The following is a 21931-nucleotide window of genomic DNA, read 5'->3' as shown; positions in this document are numbered from 1 at the left end:
GATTTCCACAATACTGACTCTACAGCAGATACTCTTATACAACCTACACCAGTAAAGTTCAAAGGTCACTTTTGAATTTGCTTATGTTTTGTTTATGATTTGAACATTTTCAATGTATTTTATACAGCAATTATAATAAACCTGACTATACAACACTTCTTGGATATATCACAGTACTGTAGAAAAATTTGTGAGCTCCTTTGTAATGTTCCTTTCATTTTCAAGTAGTCAATATGTGTAGGAGTCTAATGTTGAGTAAAATTTATTTCCTCTACAACAAAGAGTTATACTGAATGTATAAAAGGTTTAATTATTAATTATTTAATTACTTTAGAAATTATTAATTATTAATTTTTATTGTGTGCTAATTGCAAAACATGCTTGTACATAGCTTAGAAGGATCACAGCATGAAATCAAAGAGGAAATCTGGAAGCTGTTGAATGGCAATGATTCATTAGAAGTCTTCTTGCCACATGACCATGACACTGCCCTTGTCTGCCAGTTTGATGACAATATCATCACAGCTTTGAAGGGGGTGGAGAGAGAGAGAGAGAGAGAGGTTTGGCACAGAAGATATTGGTGCATCATGATAGCATTTGGAAACTGAAGCAGTCTACTGCATGTGAACAAGCATCAGTAAATAGATCCAGAGTGCTGAACTGATCAAGGCCCAGCATCCAGTGTGATGGTCAGTAACCCAGGTCTGTGAAGTAGTTGGAGGATTTTGGTGTGGGAGATGTGCCTCTATACACACACATGCACACATATTACCATGCTATGCACATACGTTAATATATGTATATACAAGGTGTTCAGGCTAAATTTGATAATTTTTTTTTAAATCAAGAACAGTGTTCAATAAGTCAATGGCATTGGACACCATAAAGATTAAAGTTGTAGATGAGAAAATGTTAGTGGGCATGGAAGACTGGAAGCTATCTAAATATTTAGAAAAAAGCTACCTGTATTATAATTCATGCCAAGTATCAAAATGCCAACAGCATGACTGCTACTCAATGCTCTGTGAACACTGTAAAGGTTGTAAGACATGACATACAGCTGCAGCAAAGACTATGAAACTATGGCCAGGGGTGGGGGTGGGGGTCACAACAGGTGTTTTTACTGCATCTGCACACCGGAGTTCATTTCCACATCTTTGAACACGGCCTTTAGTCACAATTCAGACAGTTATGTGAAGCTGCAAGAGACTGTTGTCACTCCCTGATAGGAGAAGGTTGTTGCTGGAAAGAGTCAGAAGTGATTGTTGAAGAATTTTTCTATGACTTCACCAGCCCAAATTTTTGACATCCTAATTCTGCCAATTGTAATCCCATGGATTACTATGTGTGGGACACAGTTGAGAAAGACAGCAACTGCTCTACCTGCAACACCAAGGCTGAGCTGGTAGCCAATATCAAGGGAGTGTTTGAAGATATTCCCAGGAAATCTGTGAAAAAACGCCTGCACCAGGTTCTGGAGCTGTCTTGAGGTCACGGTGGTGGAGGCTGAGGGTGACTATTTTGAGCAAACTATTAACTCCCAGTTTATTTTTTTTAGATTTTTTAAAAAGTACTTTCATTTTTGGATGTGATATTGTGCTTTCTTTTCCTTTGATGCAAATGTCAAATTTAGCCCAGATACCCTGTGCATACATATTTACATTCATACATATGTACAGAAATGCATCCATCCATTCACTAGGACATTCCATCAGTTATGATGACGAGTGTTCCAGTTGCTCATGAAATTAGCATGCAGGTTGCTAGAGAGACACGCATACCCTCAAAGAGATTCAGCATGACACGCTGAATGTGACAAGGCTGGCCCATTGAACTACACATGCAACACATTTTTGCCAGCTGAGTGAACTGCAGCAATGCAAAATAAAGTGTCTTGCCCAAGGACACAGCATGCCACCTGCAATTACAGTCATGACTTTACAATCTTAAACCGAATGCACAAACCACTAAGCCATGCACCTCCAAACATGTATAATATATGTCCTTTAATGTGTAGGTACATGTGTGTGTGTGTACATGAGAAAGAGAGAAAGATAGAGGGGCATTTGAAGAGAGAGCAAGAGCATTGAAAGATAGAGCTTTGGGAAAAGATTTGCTTTTATAACTTTGACACATAAGGCACATTGAAATTGTAAGCAAACTTTTTGAAAAACTGCATGTGTGGGTGTGTGTTAGCCTTTATCAATGTCAAGTCTTTTTATATAAGGGTGTGTGTGCGTGCGCATAGGTGCATGTATGTTTGTATGGAGGAATGGCTGTTAAGTACAGGCATGGCCTTTTGGAATGAGTATGACTGTGTGGTTTTTGTTTCCCAAGAAAGTAGTCTTGGGATCAATCCCACTGTGAGGCATCTTGAGCAAATGTCTTCTGCTATTGCTTCAGACTGACCAAGGCCTTGTATGTGGCTCTGGAAGACAGAAAGTGTGTGTGTGTAGTTAAGAAGTTTGCTTTGCAACTATGTGGTTTCAGTTTCAGTCCCAAGTGTCTTCTACTATAGCCCTGAGCTAACCAAAGCCTTGTGAGGAATTAATAGATGGAAACTGTAAAAAGCCTGTCTGTGTGTGAGTGTGTGAATGCTTACAGTCTGCAACATGTCCACAGGAAATTGCTTGAGGAAAAACAGTGAGACTATATTGACTTTTCCCTGTCAACAATTCATTCTGTACCTCTGCACTTTTGAAGACAAGTAGAATGAAAATCCTGTACTTGCAAACAGGTAAGGGTTAGCAACAAGGAGGGTATCCAGCTGTAAAATAATACCTCAATAATAGCTCTTCACTCAATCTAAGTAAGAATACTGAAAATTAATAATGATGCTCATTTGTAACAATTACATGATATTAAGGCAAGGTAACAAAAAAAAAAAAATGGATACTAAGTGAATGACTATTGTATATATAGGCACAGGTTCAGTTCCACTGTGTGGTACCTTGGGCTTCTACTATAGCCTCAAACCGACTAAAGCCTTGTGAGTGGATTTGGTAGACAGAAACTCAAAGAAGCCTGTCGTATATGTGTGTGTGTTATAATTTAGAACAAACAGTAAAAGATTGTCATTATAGTACTTGGAGTTTCGAATGCTAGAGCGAAGAGCTACGATACATTCTCGTCAGCTATTAATGACAAGAGACGCTATGAAAAGCCATTAAATAAAAGCATCTGTTGCCAATAATAGCCAATGAGAATGCATCGTAGATCTTCGCTCCGACATTTGAAATTGAGTGCTATAATGACAACCTCTTACTTTTGTTCTAATTTATAACATATATAAATAATCCTCTATTTATCTAATATTGTTTCATTCTTTTGTTGTTACATTTTATTATTTTTATTATATACATATACATAGGTGCAGGAGTGGCTGTGTGGTAAGTAGCTTGCTTACCAACCACATGGTTCCAGGTTCAGTCCCACTGTGTGGCACTTTGGGCAAGTGTCTTCTACTATAGCCTCAGGCCGACCAAGCCTTGTGAGTGGATTTGGTAGACAGAAACTGAAAGAAGACCGTCGTATATATGTATATGTATATATATATGTGTGTGTGTGTGTGTGTATGTTTGTGTCTGTGTTCGTCCTTCAACATCGCTTGACAACTGATGCTGGTGTGTTTACATCCCTGTAACTTAGCGGTTCGGCAAAAGAGACCGATAGAATAAGTACTAGGCTTACAGAGAATAAGTCCTGGGGTCGATTTGCTCGACTAAAGGCGGTGCTCCAGCATAGCCACAGTCAAATGACTGAAACAAGTAAAAGAGTAAAAGAGTAAACAGAATATATATGTATATTTTTATATAAACACAGGCCTATTCCCCATTTTTTGTAGGAGTGGGTAGCTACAGCAAGACACACACTAGGCATTCTATTCATTTCCCAACTCAAAGAGGCAACCCCTGTTCTATATACTAATACATTCTATATATATTAATACGAAATTGATTGAATAAGTATTATTACAATAATAAATGTGTACATGTACCTGTGAGTGTAACTAAATCTGTTAGTTTAATAGCCTCTCTTAATGACTTAAAAAGCAACAGTGGCAATGATACAGAATTTCTAAAACTAAGTCTGTAAGATAATAGTTTTTGGTACCATGCTGACTTAAGGAAGTGAACTGATTTTCTTTGAAGTGGAATGGTAACAGACACAAAGGGTAATTGTTAAAGGTTATTCTTTTATGACATTCTTATCTTTAAATGTTCTTTTTCTATTTTCCTAAAATTCCAAACAAGTCTGTGGTTAAAGTTTCATTATTTTTTTTATTTCCCTTAATTTGTTTTTGTTAGGTTTTTTAAAAACTTGTATCTCTTTGTATTTTCTCATTCCTCTTTGTCAGAGGAATCTAAAAATGGTATTTGATGGGGATGGAGGGGTAATTTGGTGAAACTAAAGATAATACAGCAGTGTCTTGACTCTGGTCACTCCAAGACGTGCATGCATACAGCTATTATTGAATCATATTAATGCAATATTGCACATAATTGATGTAACATTCAGCAACTTAACAGCCAATAATGACGCACTGAAACAATTGCAGTGATTTGTCACAATGTAATAAAGCCTGTTCAATCCATCTCCCCATATTGAAATTTTTTTGTTTATACTCTATGGATATTTGCAGATTTCCACATTTATAGATCCAGTAACAGGAAAAGTCCTACTGTATAACACTTGCTAACTGATATCCATAGAAGAGTTTGTAGAATACTCTATAAGGTATTTTACCCAGATTTATATATATATATATATATATATATGGCTGGCTGGCTGGCTGGATGGATGGATGGATGGAGAGATAGATAGACAGACAGACTGATAGATATATAATATAATAATATTATAGATAGACTGATAGATATATAATATAATAATAGCAATAATTCTTGGATGCAATTTATAAATATTTAATACATCGCTATGAGCATTTCCACAAATCACATGACTTTAACATCAGAGTTTGTATCCTTGGGATGAGTACAGTATAGTCTGTATTATCCATGGGCATCCAGTTGATCATCATCATTGATTCATGTCATCAGACGATACTGCATTAGTGGATGAATCACAGAGGGATGTTTAACCCTTCTTGCCAGTATGAAGGCCAATCTAGCTATATGCTTCATATTCTTAATAGCTATATGTTAGATTGGCCTTCATACTGGCAAGAATGGACAAACATCCCTCTGTGATTCATCCACTAATGCAGTATCGCCTGATGACATGAATCAATGATGATGATCAACCGGATGCCCATGGATAATACAGACTATACTGTACTCATCCCAAGGATACAAACTCTGATGTTAAACTCATGTGATTCGTGGAAATGCTCATAGCGATGTATTAAATATTTATAAATTCCATCCTAGTGTTATTATATATATATATATATATATATATATATATATATATATATATATATATATATATATATATATATATATACACACACACACACACACATATACATATCTATATACACACACACATTCACACACACACACACATATATATATATCATTACATGCATGGTTGTTCCTAAATACAAAAACTCTTTCTGGTGAAGAATGTATCCTTCAGCATAGACTAGTCATTAGTGACTTTAGACTCGAGGCCAGAAGGATGCCAAGAAACAGACCAATCTGGAAAAGATGGATTTGGAAGCTTAAGGTCTGGGATTTAGGAACATCCTGAGAAATTTGATGAGAGGGAGGAGGAATTACAGACTTGCAACATAGAGGGCAACTGGGAATTCCTACACAACAGATTGATGAGTGCCACAGACCAAATTTTCAGCTGGTGCAAAGTCACACCCAGACTTAGGGAGGTGTGGTGGTGGAACGATGCTATAGATAAGACAAAGAAGCAGGCCTGGAAGAGTGAGGGTAGCAGGGAACTGTATCAGACAACCAGAAGGGAAGCTAGGAGACAGGTATATCTAGCCAGGGGAGAAGCAGAAAAGAAGTTGTTTGCCTATTTTCATCGACATGAGGACCAAAGACTTGAAGTGTTTCAGATTGCAAGGCAGTGAGTGAGAGAAAATTGTGATGTCATATGAGAGAAATGTGGTTGCATGAATGATGGTGCATTTAATGATTCTGCAAAGAAAGAGGCTTGGAAATGCCATTATGAAAGACTACTAAATGTAGAGAATGCATGGCAGGAAGAAAGTCTGCCAAATGTTGACCCAACTGAAGGATCAGCTATCTGAATCAATAGTACACTGGTAGATAAAGCAATTAAGGATATGAAGACAGGGAAAGCTCCTGGCCCATCAGGAATCACCACTTAAAATATCTGGTGGTGTGGGTTATGGTCTAGTCACCTGTATTGTAAATCGAGTGGTTCACGAAGAAGTCATATCCAATGACTGGTGGAGCAGTACCATAGTCAACTGCTACAAAGGTAAAGGTGATGCCTCCTAGATAGAAATAATAACAGAAGTATCAAGTTGTTGGATCAGGAGATGAAAATTATGGAGAGGGTCATAACCCAACTAATTAGGGAGAGAATTAGTTTAGATGAGATGCAGTTTGGTTTTGTGTCAGAGAGAAGTAACACTGGTGTTATATTTCTGGTAAGACAGCTACAAGAGAGATACATAGCCAAAGATGAACCTCTGTACTTGGCTTTTGTTTACTTAGAGGCAGTCTTTGACAGGGTCCCTCAGTCTCTTATCTGGTGGTCAATGCAGAAACTAGGGATAGATCAGAGATTGGTGAGAGCATGTACAGGGACGCTACCAGTAAGGTGAGGGTTGGCAATGAGTACAACAAAAGATTCAGGGTACAAGTAGGGGTACACCAAAGATTGGTTTTCAGCCCCTTCTTATTCATCATAGTCCTCTAGCAATAACAGAGGAATTTAAGACAGGCTGCCCCTGACATTGTTCTTAAAGCTGAAACACTACCAGAACTAGAAGTTTCATGTATGGAAGCAAGGTCTAAAATCAAAGGGCCTTAGAGTTAACGTAGCAAAAACCAAAGTCTTAGTAAGTAGGAAGGCAGACAAATTACAAATCCCTTCAGGCTGATAGCCCTGCTCGATCTGAAGAAAAGGTATAGGTAGAAACTCCATAAGATGTACCTGGTGTAAGATATGGACACATAAGAGGTGCAGCAATATCAGAGGAAGGTTAACAGGGAAACTAGCTTTTGTATGTGGAAGATGCACAGGTACAATAAACACTGAAAATGTGCAGAAAATAGACTCCCTCAACTGCCATGGGTATAAGCTAGAGGTAGTAGATACCTTCCATTATCTAGGTTACCAAGTTAGTAGCAGAAGTGGATGTTCCAAGAGTGTAGCTGTGAGAATAAGATTAGGCTGGGCAGAGTTCAGAGAGATCCTACCTCTGCTGGCAACAAAGGGCCTCACCCTCAGAGTGAAAGACAGATAGTACAATGCCTGTGTGCAAACAGCTATGCTACACGGCAGTGAAGCATCATTTGTGACAGCTGAGGACACATAAGAGGCATCAGATGTGGTGTGCAAGAGAGGCAACTGTGCTGGTATGGTCATGTGATGCGTATGGACAAGGACAGCTGTATAAAGAAGTGCCGATCTCTGTGAAGGGAACCTGTGGTAGAGGTAGACTCAGGAAGACATGGGACAAGGTGGGGAAGTATGATCTTTGAACTTTGGGCCTCACAGAAGTAATGACTAGAGACTGAGACCTTTGGCGAGATGCTGGTGTCACATAACTGGCACCTTTACAGGTGGCATGTAAAAAGTACCAATTGAGCAATGGGCCTCATGGAGGCAAAGTGCCCGATGCTGGTGGCACGTGTAAAGCTCCTTTCAAGTATTGGGCCTCAAAGAGGCAATGATGAATGACAGAGACATTTGGCATTATGTCGTGTTTGAGAAGCAGACTCAAGCCATGCAAAATCGCAGTCATGGCAGATAGTGGTGTCAAGTAAATGGCACCTGTGCTGGTGGCACATAAAAGCACCCATTACACACTCAGAGTGATTGGCATTAGGAAGGGCATCCAACCATAGAAAACCAGACTGGACGTGCAGCCTTCCAGCCCTGGCCAAACCATCCAACCCATGGACAACAAACGTTAAATGATAATGAGAATGATATATATACATGTACATAATTACATGTATGAGTGGTTGGCGTTAGGAAGGGCATCCAGCTGTAGAAACTCTGCCAAATTAGATTGGAGCCTGGTGTTGCCATCCGGTTTCACCAGTCCTCAGTCGAATCGTCCAACCCATGCTAGCATGGAAAGCGGACGTTAAACGATGATGATGATATTTACTTACATGTATAATTATATATATATAATTATGTATGTATAAATAAATATATATATACATATATATACGCATACATATATATAATTACATATGTATAAATAAATAAATATATATATATACACACACACACACACACACACACACACACACAGTGATGAATGTACATACATACATGCCCTGTTTATAATTATACCATATGTTACATATATATAAACACATTTATGAATATACATACACACATACATATATATATATATATATATATATATATATATATATATATACACACACGTGTGCACATAAATATATACATACACACACATATATATAAACATGCAGACACACGTTTATATACATGCATATCTATATATATATATATATATATATATATACACACATACATATATACACATACATATAAACACACATATACAGATATGCATACATATACATACACACACATATATATCAACACATATATGTATCTATGTATATTCATACATAGATACATAAATTAGAAGGCAATACTGTAAGTAGACAGATCATGCAAGTATGTATGTGTGCATGTGTGTATATATATATATATATATATATATATATATATATATATATATATATACACATACATATAAACACACATATACAGATATGCATACATATACATACACACATCAATATATACACACACATATATATCAACACATATATGTATACATGTATATTCATACATATACATAAATTAGAAGGCAATACTGTAAGTAGACAGATCATGCAAGTATGTATGTGTGCGTGTGTGTATATATATATATATATATATATATATATATATATATATATATATATATATATATATATATATATATATATATATATATAATTATGCGTGTTTATGTGTGATTACACATATGGTTATTGAAACAATACAAATCTGTAGAGTTTTTTAAACCCTGCCTTTTTATAAAACAAAAACAACTATTAATGAAATTTATTAAAGAAAAACAACAAAAAAAATCAGAGCATAAGAATTGAATGATAATAGAGACTTACGTTCTGCGAGGAACTGGGTGCAATAACTTGTGAAGATTCGGGAGAACTGTGGTCCTTTATTTTGTCAAAGGAAACTGAGGTATATAGGCCTCTGTTACTATCAGACATTTGGGATCTAACACGTGTCCATTCTGTTTGATGCTTTGTCCTTTCTTGGTGTCTTCCAGACATATCCATATATTCAGATTGTGTGTTTGTTGTGCTATTATTGTTGTTATTATTATTATTATTATTATTACTAGTATTATTGTTATTATCATTCTGCTGCTGCTGCCAGTCTTGCTTAGAATGTGCTACATGTTGAAAATCTCCATATAATCTGGGATTTCTATAAAAAAGAAGAAAAAAAGGACAATCCAGGTTTTACATTTTCAATAATAATAATAATAAGGATAATGATGATGATGGCGATGATGATGATGATGATGATAAAGAGAAGAACTTACATATATACATACACCCAAGCACAGATTTCGGAACAGTATATCTGAAAGGTATCTTTGCATCCAACTCTTAATTTGGTGTCTCTGAAATGCTAACCTACTTTCGGATAGACCATCTGTTTAGTTAACAATTAGAGTTTAATAGAGTAACAATCATTATGCCAGTTAGAAACAGTAAATAAAGAACTGGCGTACACTTAAAAGTAAAGGTTATGTCAATACTAGGCGTAAGATGTTAGGAGTGAGATAAAGTCAGGAATAAAACAGCTTGAACTTAAATAAAACAACCAGTAAATATTTGCAGAGTTTATTAAATTTTAGTTAAATATCAACAATATAAAAATGGTAATAGAAATTAAAGCCATTTGGAGAAAATTATTCAATATTTTGAAAATAAAGAGTCCTTGTAAATGCTAGTAAGGAAATAAAAAAACAAAACAAAAAAAAAAACGGTATCCTCTGAAAATATAAGGTACCTGTCTCACACCAGGATAAGATGGTTGGTGCTAAGAAAAGAGCCCAGCTGTTGAAATAACCCAGATTTGCAAACCCCCTTCAATTCATTCTAGCATGAAAAACTTTAAAAAAAATAAAAAATAAAAAAAAGACAAAAATACTAAGAAAAACAAAAAAACTAAATTTTCATTTATAAGAGAAGACAGACTGAAATAGTAAAGAAGATCTCCCTTTCTCTCTATCTCTGCGTGTGTTTGTGTGTATGTGTGTGTGTAGATATATATATATATATATATATATGTATATATATATATATGTATATATATATATATATATATATATACATATATATATATATATAAAACTTTTCAGCTTTTGGAATAGGTCATAGTGAGCATAGCTTTTACAAACCTTTCAAACTTGTAGGGATACTAATTGATGTTGCTGGTTGGTTCCAGATCAACCCCAGGTCAGTGCAAATGCAAGAAATTTAATATAAAACATCAGGGTCAAAATTGCAAGTGTAATGTTATAATACTAGATACTAGAGTATATAAAATAGTACTCAGGAAGACCCATACTCCATAACAGAAGTGTTAAGGTTGTTCCCCCTGGTGAAGAGGCCAGGCCTGTGCAAGAATCCTGTGCCGGTGACATGTAGAAAGCATGCATGCCAGTGACACATCAAAGCACTTCTGCAGTGCCACATCAAAAGCACACACTGTAAAATAGTTGGCATTAGGAAGGGCATCCAGTTGTGGAAACCTTGCTAAATCAGACTGGAGTCTGGTGCAGCCCTCCAGCTTGCCAGCCCTGGTCAAACCATCCGACCCATGCCAGCATGGACAACAGATGTTAAATGATAATGATGATGATGATAATATTAATAAAAAAAATAAAATTAAAATATATTACTGATTTTAGGTGCAAAAATATGGTCATGGAGGGTTACATATTCAAGATGACATTGTACAGGAAGGCATGCAGTAATCCTGTGGCTTAACACTACTATCTAGTGTTCAGTGCTTTTAGCCAAATCTACCATGTTGTGTGCATCTAGACGAGGTCTCTAGTCGGAACATGATTTTCTTTTAAACTCCCAAATGTAAATTTATATTCATAATGTTTCTTCATAATTACTGAATTGGTCCTAAGTAATCTCTAATTTTGTCTAACATGCAATTAAAACCTCCAAATTACAACAACATTTGTGCCTTACTACCATGATGATATCTCTGAATTGTCTCACATTCATGACTAAAACTAGATTCAAATCACTAGACTTTCCATTGAATGCCAGAAAATATTTTAGCTTCAAACAACTTTTGACAATATGAAATTCTAATAATACCCTTAACTGAGTACTGACCCTATATCTGTGACGCTCTTGCTGCTGCCCATGCATGCAAACACACCCTAGACTGTATCTGGAAGGCTATCCAAATGATTTACAAACATTTGCTCACCAATCTCTGAACAACAGATACATTGTATCCACTCTTGGTCTCTTCTACTCCCATTATAATAGTCTCAGAAGTTTCCAGTAAGCTAGTTACTACAACCAACACTCACAGCCACCCAACACACCTCTTCTCCTCCCATCACCCACAATGTGTCTGGTTTCACCTCTCACCCAGGTCTCACACATGCACCATACCTAATCCTTCCTCTCCATACCATCAACCCCCTAGGGTTACTTCCAGCCTTTTCTTTTTTGCCTTGAAGGTCAACTTTCAAGAAAAACATTCAAGAGGGGTACAAGCTACATCAAGTCTCGGGTGTCCAGCAAAGATATAGTCACATTCTATCATCTTAGTTAAGCTATAACATTTGTAATGCCAATCCAGTTCTTGATTAAAGCCATTTCTTGTTCTTTTCTTACACTGCCAGTGCTAATTATCATTATTTCAATGTTCATTTTTCTGTGCTTGCATCAGTCAAACAGAATCTGCTGATGTAAATTTTCTCTGGCCAGATGTCTTTCCTGTCACCAACCCATACCTGTTTCCAGACAAATTAATAATCCTCTAATCTCCTGAACAATGAACAGCCCTATCACAGCTATGCACCAAACTGGAAATAACACATTGTTGTTTGAATCAGTATTTTGTATACAAACGTTGCACAAAATGCCAAGCACAAGCATGTTTTTGCAGTGGACTGCAAGCAAAAGACACTGACCGTATTGACAACAAAGCTTTTGTTTGCAGTTAGCAAACACACACAAAGATAAAGGAAAATATAAACTCATTCACACAAATACACACACACACACAGACACATACACACACACACACACACACACACACACACACACTTGATATACTTCTTTAGTTTCAGTCTATAAGTTATCTCTTGCAAGGTATTAGTTAATCCATGGCTTCAGTACAGAACACCAGCTAACAAGAATCATGCAATAGGATCAAACCCCTAACCACATAGCCCCACAGCCAACTCCTTTGCCACACAGACGTACCTAGAAATATGAATGAACAGCAACTCACAAGATCTTTCATCCTATAGAAATCTGGACCCTTATTTATAACTAATTGCAAAGAATATAATGTACATAACACCTCATTACGGAAACAGAGATTCTTTGATTTATCCTACTCTTATGTGAAAGGATTCCATTCTAACACTCTGAATGGGACCCCACTCCCACCGCATCAGTTTTACTTTTTTTATACAATGCTAAATTTTTCCTTTCCTCTTCTTACATACTCCATATCCAAGAAAGAGTGAGTGTGCATGCATGTGGGAAGGGAATTGGCCAGTACTTTGTCCATGGTATAAAACTGTCAGTGCAAGCAGTGCAATTCATTCCCAATCATCCATGTAAACATATCTGGCCATGCAGGAGTATTATCATGTTAGTGACAGAAAGGGCATCTAACTATAGAAAATTTGTGTCAGTGAATTCCATCTGAGCCATGCAAGCACAGAAAAACAAACTTTAAAACAATGATGATGAGGATGAACACTAAATAGCAGAAATCAATATAAGCAAATTAATTACATATAACTAATGCAACAGAAATAGTAGGGTCATACAGCAAATCATTTCTATGAGTTCCTCAAAAAATGCTTTTGGGTTCAATCCTTTGTACCTTGGGCAAGTGTTTTCAACCACAATCTTGGTTAAATGAAAGTTATGGGAGTGAAATGTAGGAGTGAAATGTAGGAGTGAAATGTAGAGCAAAAAAAGATGTCAGAGAAGTTCAAAGATATATTTTATTGGCAGCAAATGGTTGAAATCCTCATACAAAGAGCAAATGCAAATGGTTTCTCCCATTACACAAATAGACAGATGTGTTACAAGTGTGACACAGCATGGTGGTGGTAGTCATGCTGGCACAAGGCTAAGTGATTAGGATATTCTGATCATAATCATAAGGTCATGAGCTCCATTCCCAGTGGTGCATTGTGTCCTTGAGTAAGATACTTTATTTCATATTGCTCCAGTCCACTCAGCTGGAAAAAATGAGTTGTGTCAGTGGTTCAAAGGACCAGCCTTGTCACATTCTGCATTATGCTGAATCTCCCAGAGAACTATGTTAAGGGTACACATGTCAGTCGAGTGCTCAACAACTTGTACATTAATTTTATGTGTAGGCTGTTCCGCCGATCGAATCAATTGGAACACTTGTCATCATAACCGATGGAATGGTAAGTGGTGGTGGTGAAATATGGGTGTTGAACGAATCTGGATGATTTGTGGGTGGACACAGGATAAAAATGAGCTGTTAGGAAGAGGCTATGATGAGCATTAATGTAACAGTTTATATATGTAAGAAAAGTAGTTGCACAGCTATAAACATGAAATGAAATGCTAGGTAAAAAAGATAAAAGAAAAAAAAACAGCTGTGTACCTCAGTGGGAGGTACACTCAGGTGTCAGTAGAAGAAGAAAAAGAGAAAAGAAAAACATTAAAGAGAACATGGGAAGAAGTGGTGAGGTAAGATCTCACGGATGTTTGGGTGTCACAAACAAGTTGACACAGAATTGAGTGAAGTGACAGCATGTTGTATGGTAGATCTGTCCAACCATGTCAACATGGAAAACAGACATTAAAAATTACAATAACAACGATGATAATAATGATGATGATGACAAACATTTTTTACAAATATATGGATTTCCAGGAGATTTTGTTTTATTCATTTAAAAATTAAAAAAAAAAGTTCTTTCTACATTAAAACATTCAACCTATTCTGAATATTCAATCTTTAGTGTTTCTTTCTTTCTTTTTTTTTTTTCTTTTTTGCTGAGAGGCAAAAATATGCATACCTTATGCAGAATTTGAACTGATGACTAACACTTGAAGAATGTCACTATTAACCTACTCTGTCTCTCATTTCAACAACAAACAAGTTAGGTTACTAGTAATATACTAATATCAAAACATTTAATCTTTAACATTTCACTATATCAACAACAATTGGTCCAACATTTTGAGCTTTTTTAAAAAATATTTTTCCTTTTATTTATTATTCATGTTATCTCTCTTTTAGATCACTGATACCCTTGCAAAATACATAAGGTTACAATTTTCAATTCCACCTCACCCTTCTTGAAACATAAAGGGCTTTGAACATCCTTTATCTTTAATCTCTTACTTGTTTCAGTCAATGGACTGAGGTCATACTGAGGAACTGCCTTATAGGGTTTTAGTTAAATGAATCAATCCTAGTATTTCTTTTTTAAGTTTGATATTTATTCCGTCTCTTTTGCTGAACATTACAGGAATGTAAACAAACCAATACTGATTGTCAAATAGTGGGGGTAACACACACACAATGGGTTTCCCTGCAGTTTTCATCTACCAAATTCACTCACAAGGCACTGTCAGCCCAGACTCTAGTAAAAGGCACTTGCCCAAGGTGCTGCACAATAGAACTGAACCTGAAACCATGTGGTTGCAAAACAAGTTTCTTAGCCACACAGCTATAACTGTGCATAGAAAGCAATTTTTTTTTTTTAACATAAGCGCAAAACTTCAGTTTTATTTTAAAGCAATATCCATGCCGGTGCTACATACAAAGCACCCAGTACACTCTGTGAAGTGGTTGGCTGTAGAAACCAAGCCAAAATAGACTATTGGAGCCTAAGCAGCTCTCCTGCTGGCCAATTCTGGTCAAACTTCCCAACCTATGCTAGTATAGAAAACAGATGTTTGACGATGATGAATTTCAAATCGCTCTAAGACAGGGAATGCTTTGCCTATATTCTAATCGGAAACCACTCACTGACAATGTCTCTCAAAACTAATACCGAGAGAATGATTTAAGCTTTAAGACCTAACCAACAATTTAATAGAAGTTGCATATTTATGAACAGAAAAAAAATTAAAGGTTCATTATTTTTATCAGCAGTGATGAGGGTCATAGCCCAACTAATTAGGGAGCGAATCAATTTAGATGAGATGCAGTTTGGGTTCGTGCCAGGTAAAAGCACTACTGATGCCTTATTTCTAGTGAGACAGTTGCAGGAGAAATACCTAGCCAAGGATAAACCTCTGTACCTGGCTTTCGTTGACATGGAGAAAGCCTTTGACAGGGTCCCCCGATCCCTTATCTGGTGGTCAATGAGGAAACTTGGGATAGAAGAATGGTTAGTGAGAGCTGTGCGAGCCATGTACAGAGATGCTGCCAGTAAGGTGAGGGTTGGAAATGAGTACAGCAATGAACTCCGGGTAGAGGTAGGGGTCCACCAAGGTTCCGTCCTCAGCCCCCTCTTATTTATCATAGTCCTCCAGGCAATCACAGAGGAGTTCAAGACAGGTTGCCCCTGGGAGCTCCTCTATGCTGATGACCTTGCCCTAATTGCGGAGTCACTATCAGAACTAGAGGAGAAGTTTCAGGTGTGGAAGCAAGGTCTAGAATTGAAGGGCCTTAGAGTCAACCTAGCTAAAACCAAAATCCTAATAAGTAGGAAGGTAGATAAAACACAAACCCCTTCAGGTAGATGGCCCTGCTCAGTATGTAGAAAAGGAGTAGGTAGTAACTCTATAAGATGTACCCGGTGCAAGCTATGGACACATAAGAGGTGCAGCAACATCAAAGGCAGGTTAACTAGCAAGTTAGTTTTTGTTTGTGGCAGATGTTCAGGTGCAATAAAGACTGTAAACAAACAGGAAACAACTTCTATCTCATTCCAGGGTGAAAAACTAGAGGTAGTCGATAGCTTCCGCTATCTGGGCAACCAAGTTAGTAGTGGGGGTGGGTGCGCTGAAAGTGTAGCTGCTAGAATAAGAATAGCCTGGGCAAAGTTTAGAGAGGTCTTACCCCTGCTGGCGACAAAGGGACTCTCACTCAGAGTAAAAGGCAGACTGTATGACGCATGCGTACGAACAGCCATGCTACATGGCAGTGAAACATGGGCTGTAACTGCTGAGGACATACGTAAGCTCGCAAGGAATGAAGCCAGTATGCTCCGTTGGATGTGTAATGTCAATGTGAATACCCGTCAGAGTGTAAGTATCTTGAGAGAAAAGCTGAACATTAGAAGCATCAGTTGTGGCGTGCAAGAGAGACGATTGCGCTGGTATGGACATGTGGTGAGAATGGATGAGGATAGCTGCGTGAAAAAGTGCCACACCCTAACAGTTGAGGGAACCCGTGGAAGAGGTAGGCCCAGAAAGACCTGGGCTGAGGTGGTGAGGCAAGACCTTCGTAGATTGGGCCTCACCGAGGCGATGACTACTGACCGAGACCTTTGGAAATGTGCTGTGCGTGAGAAGACCCGGCAAGCCAAGTAAGATCGTTGCCAGTGCCCCTGGACTGGTTCTTGTGCGGGTGGCACATGAGATGCACCATTTTGAGCGTGGCCGTTGCCAGTACCGCCTGACTGGCTGGCTCCCGTAGGATTTTCGAGCGAGATCGTTGCCAGTGCCCCTGGACTGGCTTGTGCGGGTGGCACATAAAAGACACCATTTCGAGCGTGGCCGTTTTCGTGCGGGGGACACGTAAAAGCACCCACTACACTCTCTGAGTGGTTGGCGTTAGGAAGGGCATCCAGCTGTAGAAACTCTGCCAAATCAGACTGGAGCCTGGTGTTGCCATCCGGTTTCACCAGTCCTCAGTCAAATCGTCCAACCCATGCTAGCATGGAAAGCGGACGTTAAACGATGATGATGATGATGATGATGATCCACCCTCAACAGATTATGTACTTGAAATTCTTCTTTGGTTTAAAAAAAACATTTTCTGCCTTTTCAATATTGCCTTCTACATACCTATTGGAAAGCTTGACCTAAGGCACTGCAAGCTAACAGAACATTCATTGATAATATAATGTTGCCACTGCTGAACAGGCCAGACTGTACCCTCATGAAAAGCCTCAGCATAGTCACTTGGTCTACTAGAAATAGCAGCAAAGTTTCCCTTCAACACACTCTCTACAGTCTTAAACTAAACGAGAAGGACACAGGACACATTGGATAATGTAGCCCTGATGGGGGCTATGGTTTGGAAAGAAAATAAATGTTAAGGTCATGGCTGGAGTGTCATGTCAGTGATCATAGGTCTGCTTCATCAGAGTTAAACACCAAACATAGAGAGAGGGTGGGCTGAGTCAGAAATAATTCTCTTGGGAATGGGTGCAATAATAAAGTATCAGTTGGGTGTTGGCTGACCAACACCCAACTAAGTTTCATGTGCCCTCCAAGTTTATACAAAAATTAAATTCCAGTTTTAATAACATAAAATAATAAAAAAATTCTCTAATTGAGTTGCATATGAAGGAGATGACAGAATACTTAGATGTGGCACATTGCTGTACTCAAGCAGACTTGAGTCTGCTTGACTCAAAAGAATTGAGATCCACCACAAAACAATTGAGATCCTAAAACCAAAGTGTCACACAAAAAGCACTGGTGCTGATACCACATAAAAAACACCCAGTACTCTCTGTAAAGTGGTTGGAGTTAGGAAGGGTATCCAGCCATAAAAACCATGCCAGAACAGACTATGAAACCTGGTGTAGCCCCTGGCCTTGCTAGTTCCTGTCAAGCCATCCAACCCATACCAGCATGGAAAACGGACATAAAATGTTGACATCCATTTGAATAGAAAGAAGATACATGAGAATAAAGAAAGCTTCATAGATAATTTGTTAATTTAAATTTAGATTTTTAACGAATAATTTATTTTAAGAGAGTTTTATTGATGCAGTGGTTCTCTAACAGTGCAATGCAACACACTTGTGTACTGCAAGGGATATATATATAGGGATGCCTCAAGGGATATCATAATGTGCCATGGATTTAGTTAATAATATAAATTAAAGGCATTAGAAAATCTATGTTAATTCTCGAGTGCCTTGTAAAATGTTTTATTCACAATTTTGTGATAAATAAGTATGATTAATAAAACAAGATAGGCAATAGTTTTATATATTTTTCTAAATTTTTAACTTTAAAGTATACTTTTGGAGGGTTTATATATATATATATATATATATATATATATATATAACTTTACACTAGTGGGTTTTTTTTTTTTGATCGCTGGTGCACTAGCAATAATTCTCAATCTAGTTTAAATCCTCCAATAACATCAGACCCATAACTACATTAGCTTATGATTTTCTTAAATACCCCAGGATAATTAACTGTAAACAAGACAAACTTCTTTTAGTCTGCTAAATAATCCTTCTGAAACCAAGTCCAGCCTGAGGTCGCTATTTATTCAGTTATTTAATTATTTATTCATTCATTCTGTACTTCCTGCTTTGAAGTGCTCATATCTAAATTAGAACTCTCCACTATCATTTTTATATAAAGAATCTTTTATTTTTATTAAGTTATTTTTGCAGCACCAGCTTATGATGCTACTTAAACCAACGAAGGAGCCTGTTGAGACATGAAAAACTCAACATGGCTGTTGAACCAGCTGGAAATAGCAACCAAATTTCTCTCACATCACAACCTACTAACTTTGTTTCTCATTCAATATTTTAGATATAGAGATATTACTATGTCTGAAAAAAAAAGTAAAAAAATAAATAGTCATGATCAGAATGCCTTTGTGGGTTACCCCATCAAGTTTAAACAACACTAACAACGATAAAGACAACAATCAATAAATAGTTTTTAAAAAATGTTATTTTACTAAGATCATTCTAAAATCGTTGTAACTATTGAAATTAATTAAAACTTAAGACAGTGTATTCCATTAGCAATATAGTCATGAAAAGAATAAAATTGAGTTAACTTTTCCAAGAGACAAAACTACAGTAATGAGAGACTTAAAGCTTGCAACAAAACCTATTTAACCTTTCCAATATCAACTTATTAATTTCAAAATGAAATTGATTATGAAAATAAGTATGGCTGCATCATTAAAACGTTTGCTTTGAAACTATGTAATATTGGGTTCAGTCTTACTATTATAGTCCCAGGCCAACCAATGCCTTGTGAGGGAATTTGGTGAGAGAAACTCTGTGGAAGCCCATTGTGTGTCTGTGTATATATGTGTGTGTGTGTGTGTGTGTGTGTGTGTGTGTGTGTGTGTGTGTGTGTGTGTGTGTGTGTATGTATACATTCACACACGCGTGTGGCTTTGTGTCTGTGTTTGTTTCCCACCCCACTGCTTAACAATTGAAGTTGGTCTGTTGAAGTTCAACAAAAGAGACTGATACAATTAAGTACCAAGGTCAATTTGTTTGACTAAACGCTTCAAGGCAGTGCTCCAACATGGCCTCAGTTCAATGACTGAAACAAGTAAAAGAAGAATCTTATTTCACAAGAAATTATGGTATTGGAAGCTTAAAAGCAGCAGTTAAATTCACACTGAACCAAAACTGGTGGGACAGACAGTATTACTTTATTCTTTCTGTTACTTTTTCCTGTAAATAGAATTCTTGCAGACACAGACTACTACCTGTCCCCTTGAACTGTGTTTTATCTCATTAGAATTTGAGTATTTGAAAGGTTAATACAGTAGCTACATTATCTTTGAGACAAAACTGCTAGGACAGTCTAAGTAAGATAAGTGGAAGAGTCAAGGCTTGAAATAAAACTCAAACACTTTTGAAGTTTTAGTACTAAAGTGCTGCTATTGAAATGGACTATTCTTGTTTCAATTAATATTCAAAATAGTAAAGAATGTAATGAAATAACTTTATCGTAGTTAACTTTTGTTTTAAATATAAATCAAGATGAAAAATCAATGAAAGCTTTTAAATTAGGTCCCCCCACCCTTAAAGTGGAAAGTTTGTATCAGAGTACCAAGAGCAGTTTCAGACAGTTGTTACCAAAAGGATTATAATATAACTAATGAAGTTTTACAGTTGTTCAAAACTGCATCTGGTGTTTGTGGGTATTCAAGCTGTAAGAGATAGCAACCAAATCTGTCCTGAATCACACACCCTACCATCTGAAGGATAGATTAGATAATTTACATTATTTATATTTGACGGATATTTATCCTCATCTTGTTTGTTGTTAACACAACGTTTCGGCTGATAGACCATCCAGCCTTCATCAGGTGTCTTGGGGAAATTTCGAACCTGGGTTCTCATTCCTAGGGTATTTTTTGATGTTATTATTATTATTATTATTCAGGTCACTGCCTGGAATTGAACTCAGAATCTTGGGGTTAGTAGCCCACGCTTTGAACCACTACGCCATATGCCTGTGACCTGAATAATAATAACAACAACATTGAAAAATACCTTAGGAATGAGAACCCAGGTTCAAAATTTCCCCAAGACACCTGATGAAGGCTGGAAGGTATATCAGCAGAAAATTGTTAACAACAAACAAGATGAGGACAAATATCCGTCAAATGTAAATAATGTACATAATTCCTCATCTCTTAAATATAGAACCAGATTAGATAATGTTCTACATATTTATGGCTAAATTGTCTTTGTTCACATGTCTCCTCAATTAGCGCAGACCCTTGGGCTTAAAGAACTACAACCAGCTTCACTGGTAAACTATGTTGTTGATCAGCTTACTGGAAATAATAGCCAAATCATCCTGAAATCAGAGTAATTTGGCTGTTTATGTTGTGATGTCAGATAACAAGAAAGAAAAAGAAAGGATACATTGGATAATACAAAATACATTCTGGTCATAAACAGAATGTCTTTGATCGTCTGTGTTCATTCAAGGATGACCAAAAGCTAAATAATAACAACCACTACTAAGAGTTATCCTAATGTCCCTTGAGGTTTGACCTTTTTTTTGTCTTTTTTTTTTTGTCAAGGATTAAATCAAAAGACATTCATCCCTCACCTCATCTGGAATAAGATCACTTAAATCTTGTTGGTGTTTTGCCCATGGTCAATTCTGACTGAGCAGGCCCATAATCAAAGGCTTTCCAGTCATGACTATTATATCTCTTCGGGGTTATATAGGATTTCAGTGTCTAAAGTAAACTTTTTTTATTTATGTAACCCAAGATGGCATACTACTCTCACATCTGAGATTGTGATATAAAACATTATACGTATCAATTTAAAACTGAATAAGAAACAGTTCCAATGGTGAAACTCAAAACTATGTACCTATTGTTTATTAGGCAGTGCCAAATTTCAACATTACAATTTTCATAACTAATAAATGCTTTTCCCCACATGCTACACTTTTTAATTCTTTCTATACCAATTCCACCCAAGCCAACACCTCTCATTCTACAGTACAAAAATCTCTCAATTTGAAGTATTTATATCTAAATTAAAACC

At 36.9% G+C, this 21931-nt stretch overlaps 1 protein-coding gene across 3 annotated transcripts in view; it reads right to left on the bottom strand.

Moving 5' to 3' along the window:
• The window catches only part of LOC106883358 (uncharacterized), a 279464-nt gene that overhangs the window by 177113 nt on the left and 80420 nt on the right, over positions 1-21931 (bottom strand). For all 3 annotated transcript variants that reach the window (XM_089365289.1, XM_089365290.1, XM_089365291.1), the window contains one exon: positions 9339-9666. In XM_089365289.1, coding sequence (XP_089221415.1) covers positions 9339-9666 — 328 coding nt within the window. The remainder of the gene's footprint in view (positions 1-9338; positions 9667-21931) is intronic.

The sequence above is a fragment of the Octopus bimaculoides genome, chromosome Z (assembly GCF_046866305.1).
Source record: "Octopus bimaculoides isolate indiv1 chromosome Z, ASM4686630v1, whole genome shotgun sequence".
Classification (NCBI taxonomy): Eukaryota; Metazoa; Mollusca; class Cephalopoda; order Octopoda; family Octopodidae; genus Octopus; species Octopus bimaculoides.
Note: the sequence above shows the minus strand (reverse complement) of the source record. Positions and strands in the feature narration are given on the sequence as shown.